The following is a 6,000-nucleotide window of genomic DNA, read 5'->3' as shown; positions in this document are numbered from 1 at the left end:
AGCAACTGTCTTCTGCTTATCCATGGTCCAGTCTCGATGTTCTCAGGCCCGCTGTAGGCGTAGTTGACAATGATGCTTGGTCAACAGAGGCACATGAGTGGGACATCTGCTGTGCAGTCCCATTTCCAACAGTGTCCGCTGAACTGTGTGTTCCAAAGCATTTGCACTGTATTGAGCTGTCAGTTAAGTCACTATCTGGTGCCGATTTTGCTGTATCAAGCGGGACAGTCTCCGACATCTCTTTTATTTGATGACGTGTGGCTGTCCAATACATTGGCATTTACTGCTGATTTCGCTACCATTTATTCACTTTATATAGATACTTACAAAGGCAGTTTCTGAACAACCTACCAGTCGTACAATTTTGGAGATACTTGTTTTAAGTCTTAGGGCCATTACAATCTGCCCTCTATCAAATTCACTTAGATTAGCAGCCTTCCCATCACTCGCAAAAGTGAAAGAATGCTTCCTTACCTTCTCCAAGCAGCAGTAAATACTATTCCCACTTAATCACATGCCCTCCAGACAAGTTCATTAAAAAATGTGGGGATGGTCATAAAAGTCATAAAATTTTGGCACATCGCTCATCAGTGTAATTGTATACAAAAGTAAAACGTTCTTAACAGATTCTTGAAGCTGTTGATAATAACAAAGTTTTCATAATCACACCAATTAAAAAATTCTAGTATTTTAAGCAGTCTGAAAAGTGTATAATTTTAGTGCTAGAAATGGCATGCATTTTCAACCTAAATAATAAAATTAAAATCATGTTTGAAATTATGTTAACTTCTCTTGCAGCTTTCTCAGACCGACTGTCTATTTTCCTATTTGGAAATTATATCATACTACATTTTACCCTTTCTTTCTTGTTCCTCATTTCTTCACTCTACATAATGAATTTATCTGCCACTGGAAAGCAGCAATAGTTATTATTTAATTTGATATTTATACCCCATATGTCAAATAATATTTTCAAAACACTCATTTAATGTCTGAAAATTTTCTTTAAAAAAATAGATAGTGTTTTAAATAAGTTCTAAAAGAATTTTTTATAAATCACACATTAGACAGAAATACCTAAAATAATAAGTGTTGTTACTTCTCAAATGAATTAAAATTTTTCAGACCATAAATCAAAATGAAATATTTATATTATTCATTGATAACAAAAATTATTAAATTTACAAAAGCTAATCAAGAAATATTGAGGGTTGCAACAAAATAATTACACTGTCGTGAAAGAATAAGACATATCAATTTGTCAGCAGAACTTAAATGTTCAAATCCTTTGTACATTACATAACAGTCTTGAAATCCACTAATAAGTGAAGCAACAAATGGCAAATAAGGATTCTTTTCCAGAATTTTTCTGAAAAAGTAAAAAGGCAATTAAATACCTGATGTGAGTTGAACATATTATTTTTCAGAATTCAAAAAAGCATTAAAAATTTTATATATCTAAAAATAAAAACAGGAATGAGTTTATGCAAAAGATTTTCAACACTGATAAATTTAATTTACAGAAGAATTATCTAATTTTTAATTAATTACTTGTTTTGCATGTTTTTCTGAAACTATAGCTTTAAATCTGCAATTATAAACAGAAATTTAAACATTCTGTTGGTATAAAAATTTAAGCATAAAATGCCTAACTTTGCAGCAAAAGAGAAAACTTTTGTGTTAACTGACTTCATAATGCCACCTTTACAGCTTTTTTATTAGTACATTTTTTATTTCTATAGTCTCAATCTGAGGATGGAAATAAATGAAAGCATTTTCATAAATGATTTAAATTTTCCCAATAAACGGATTTAAGTCGGAATTTAATGTTTATCTAATGAACTAAAATTCTACATATAAACTCTGTGCATTACCTATGTGTCTTAAGGATAACCATTTTCTCCTGAAGTAATCTAAAATGTTGAACAATAGTTTATACAGAAACATTATTCAAATTCCAACTAACAACAGTAAGTATGATTCTACTGTTAAATAAGCAATAAAAATTTGCTCAAAAATGTTTTCAGAATCTGGGTTAAAAATATTTTAATTTATTATTACTAGAAAATGGCAATTTTATTATTATTATTGTCTCTACATATAATAAAAGAAAGAGTCTGTCTGTGTGTTTTTCGTTTGTGCTGCACATAAGCTAACAAACTCAGAGCTACGAAATTTGGCATTTAGACAAGAACCAGTGCACCTCGAAGTGATTTTTTTCAAAATTTAAAAGAGATTTTTTTTTTTTAATTTTATCTTTTTTGATGAAATTGCATCATTTTGAATAGTTTCATTCTTTTAGAAATGTGGTTTTGGCAACAGTTTTTCATTCAATGATTTGTATACTGGATTGCTGACTACTGAAAATATGAGATAAAATATTGCTTATTTTCTTTTGATTTTTGGACATACGACACACACATTGCAATCTTCTTATTTTGACGTGCATGTGTCTCGCAAGGCACAGCAGAAAAAATTTCCTTCCCCCCTCTTTTTCTCTCAAAGAGGTTTGTATATTTTGAATTATGTCATCCACAAAGCACAATTTTGATTGGTTATTGCTTTTTGATGATAGTTTCATTCTTTTAGAAATGTGGTTTTGCAACAGTTTCTCATTAATCACTTCAGATATTGGACTGCTGACTGTTTTCTCTTGAAAATATGAGATTTATTGCTTATTTTGATTGTATTTTTTATATAAAATTTATTTAATTATATAAAACATTCTGCATGTTTTTTTTTTAAAGGAAATAAAGTTCTTAATTTCCTTTATACATTTGAATTCTTAAGATTTTGCAATGGAAAGTTGGTTAATTTATTTATTAGGATAACTAATATTTGTATTAAGGGATATTGCTTATTTCATTGTAATATTTTTAATATGTGATACATTTTTATTGAATTTCTTTTTGATAAAGTTGTTTGATAAAAATTCTGTGCAGGTTTTAAATTTAATGTTCGGTTTTTATGGTACATTTAAAAGGCAGTCAAAAGTTGGCAGCCTAGCAGCTAGTTATTAACCTTTTAACTGTCAAGTTATTTTGATGATTTAGATGCATAAATTGTCAATTTTTTTTTATTCCAAAAATGAAATGTTTGCCTCACAATCAAAAAAATGCCGTGCACTTTGAACTTTAAACTTTATCCTTTGAAACCATCAGTAAAATGCTGCCATCTGTTGAATTGAAGCCGAAATAAACTTCTCACGATATACATTCGAGTATAACAATACAATGGACCCCTCCAAAAAAATTAGCCCGAGTAATATTCAGGCATGACATTTTGAAATACCAATCTCAGGCATGACAGTTAAAAGGTTAATAAAAAAGATACCTAATTTTGAAACAACATAAATTAACCAACAATGCAAGACATGCAAATGATTCTGAGCTATAAAAAGTAAATAAGGAAGCTGTGAAAAAAAATTCATCTTTTAAATTGCTTTACAGCCTCTGATTCACTTAATATTAAATAAATAAGACAGTTTAATGGTATGATTAAAAAAATTACTATTTACGAGCAACTGTTTATTTAGATGGAAATTTTATAAAATCCATAACAAATCTACAGTTTTTAATAGAGATATTTACTAATTACATATTTTAAGATGATTAAGTAATTTATCTGCATTAAAAATTATTTCCTTAATGGCTGCCATGCTTAACTGGAAAGTTAAATCCCCCAATCTATAACAAGCAAATTTCAAACATCACTAAACACTTAACATTCTGATTCCAGGCACTTTAATGAGGAAATACTCTAAATAAATACAATTATAATGAAGATGAGCAACAAAATATGAGTCAGAAGGTTTATACATTAGACTTAAGTCATTAGGCAGGAAACATGGAAAATGTGCAATTCCCTCAACGAGATTTGAACACTGGACCTCCCGATTGCTAACTGGACATGATATTCAGTTACACCATGAAGGCACATGGAAAGGAGGAAGAAAATACCTTATACACTCTCCCTTTTAAAGTGTGACTGAAGATGAGTGGACCTAGTTGCTAAATCCTGGTGGTGATGAATTATCATTTATCACCTTTTAGTTTGGGCACCACTTGTCATTAGGTTTATATAGTCTCACTCTCTTCAGTAATATAAATTAGACGAGAATTCTGTAAGATGTAAGGGACTCATCGTCATGTCTTGAAAATTATAACATAGATGTGGAAAAGCTGTAAAAGAACCTTTTATTTAACAGAAGGCATAGCTTATGCTTACAAAGCTGGGCAACATTTATGGCAAATTACAATTTAAAAGAATAAAAATAAGTTATATAAAGAATTTACTTAACTAAGTAATTGTAACTCTAGCCCAAAGCCTACACAGGCAAGTTGGCCGAGACCTAAAATTGGTGTGGCAGGCCTAATGGCAAGAGTAACACAAAGCCGCATATAAATTGCTATCAAGAGATTCAACGAGTAACTTGGCCTTCAGTAGGTGGAACATGTTTTGATTTTACTATCCATAAGCTTCCTTTAAATAGTATTTCTTTCTACTTCATCTGAATGTGCATGAACTTGAAATTAGTATTCTGGCAGGAAAACAGAAAGTGGTAAAGAATGTAAAAATAAATTAACTTAACATAACTGCTTAATAAAACTAAATAAGTCCTTATAGGTTTATTGAGGCAGGAAATGTAAAAACCATGCAAATCCTTGATGGAAATCAAACAATGGGCATCTCCGTTTGTGGAATATGTTATCCAGTTATACCAGAAAGGCATGTGGAAAGATGGGGACACAGTTAAAAAAAATTATAAAAAATTCGTTTTATCTATTCATACACGCTTCTTTCAGAAGAAATTATGGAACCATTTTCTTGAATATATGAAAGATTATTTTGAATTTTTATTATTATTACTTAGAATAAAGAATTAATAGTAAAGAAAACAGAGCACAACTCTATGATGTTTGCAACAAACCTTTAAGAAAAGTTAACATACTGAATTCCAAACATTTTAAAAACAGAATGATTATTTAAAATACAGTCAAAAGTCTTTAATCCAGACGTCCATAATCCGAACCTCAAAGCTACAAACTTTCTGCACATGCGTAAACGCATATGCATTTATGCATGCACATAATATGTTTACACATGCGTGTTTAATGTATAACAGACAGTATAAGCTAAGCTAAAATTATCTAATTATTTATTACAGTTAATGTTGCAGATTGCGTTGTTCCTAATTGGATCTTCTAATTGGATCCGGCTTATTATTTTTTGCAGACTGTTAGAGCAATTTTATAAAAGTAAGCTTGAACTTTCGATTATGTCAAAAAGAATTTCCGATTCTGAAGCTGCCAAAGGATCTACAAAGCGAAAGCATGTTTCGATGTCCATCAAACAAAAAGTGGAATTGCTGCAAAAAATGGATAAAGGCATATCCTTTGTTTCTCTAACCTTTCCGGCGTGCAATGCACTAGAAGTTGATCTGTCAGCACTATCCTTATCTTCAAGGCAGATGTTTTTATTTTAATCGGCTTATAATTCCTTACTAAATGTAGTATTTCCTCTCAATGTACTCCGTCTTTGATATGATTTAAATCAAATTCCTCGTCATTATAAATATCACGAATACACATCAAATAGTTTTCTGGTTGAAATTTCTAATTTCAACTATGCGTAATGTATGCTTTACGCATGCGTGCATTAAAAGAAATTTTTAATAAAATAAACAAATAAATATTAAGCTTTTTTTTGTACACTTTGATACCCTTTAGATCATAATTGCTTTTTATTTCATAAATTACGGTTTCATATTTTTAATTTTATAATTTCTGCATGCCATCTTACCAGATTTAAACTGATGATCTATAATCCAGAAAAACCGATAATCCGGAATCGCCGAAGCCCTGACGAGTCCGGATTAAAGACTTTTGACTGTGCTGCATTAACTTAAAACTGCAAGTTTTCGAAACTAAGATTAAGAAAGAAGAGAAAATATTTTATTAATTTCTAAACAAAAGTAATTTTTAAAATGGACTCTATTTT

The 6,000-nt window shown here is 30.1% G+C and overlaps 1 protein-coding gene across 3 annotated transcripts in view; it reads right to left on the bottom strand.

The window, feature by feature from the left end:
• Window positions 1-1,133: 1,133 nt before the first annotated feature.
• The window catches only part of LOC118201515 (ribonuclease P protein subunit p40-like), a 39,032-nt gene continuing 34,165 nt past the window's right edge, over window positions 1,134-6,000 (bottom strand). For all 3 annotated transcript variants that reach the window (XR_015040912.1, XM_035373630.2, XM_035373631.2), the window contains one exon: window positions 1,134-1,369. Coding sequence is in view for 2 of the 3 variants with exons in the window: in XM_035373630.2 (XP_035229521.1) it covers window positions 1,195-1,369 (175 nt within the window). In the remaining variant the exon portion in view is untranslated. The remainder of the gene's footprint in view (window positions 1,370-6,000) is intronic.

This window comes from Stegodyphus dumicola, chromosome 4, assembly GCF_044657685.1.
Source record: "Stegodyphus dumicola isolate Sdum_Otavi_A_Nest chromosome 4, ASM4465768v1".
NCBI lineage: Eukaryota > Metazoa > Arthropoda > Arachnida > Araneae > Eresidae > Stegodyphus > Stegodyphus dumicola.
This window is presented reverse-complemented; position numbering and strand designations above follow the sequence as displayed.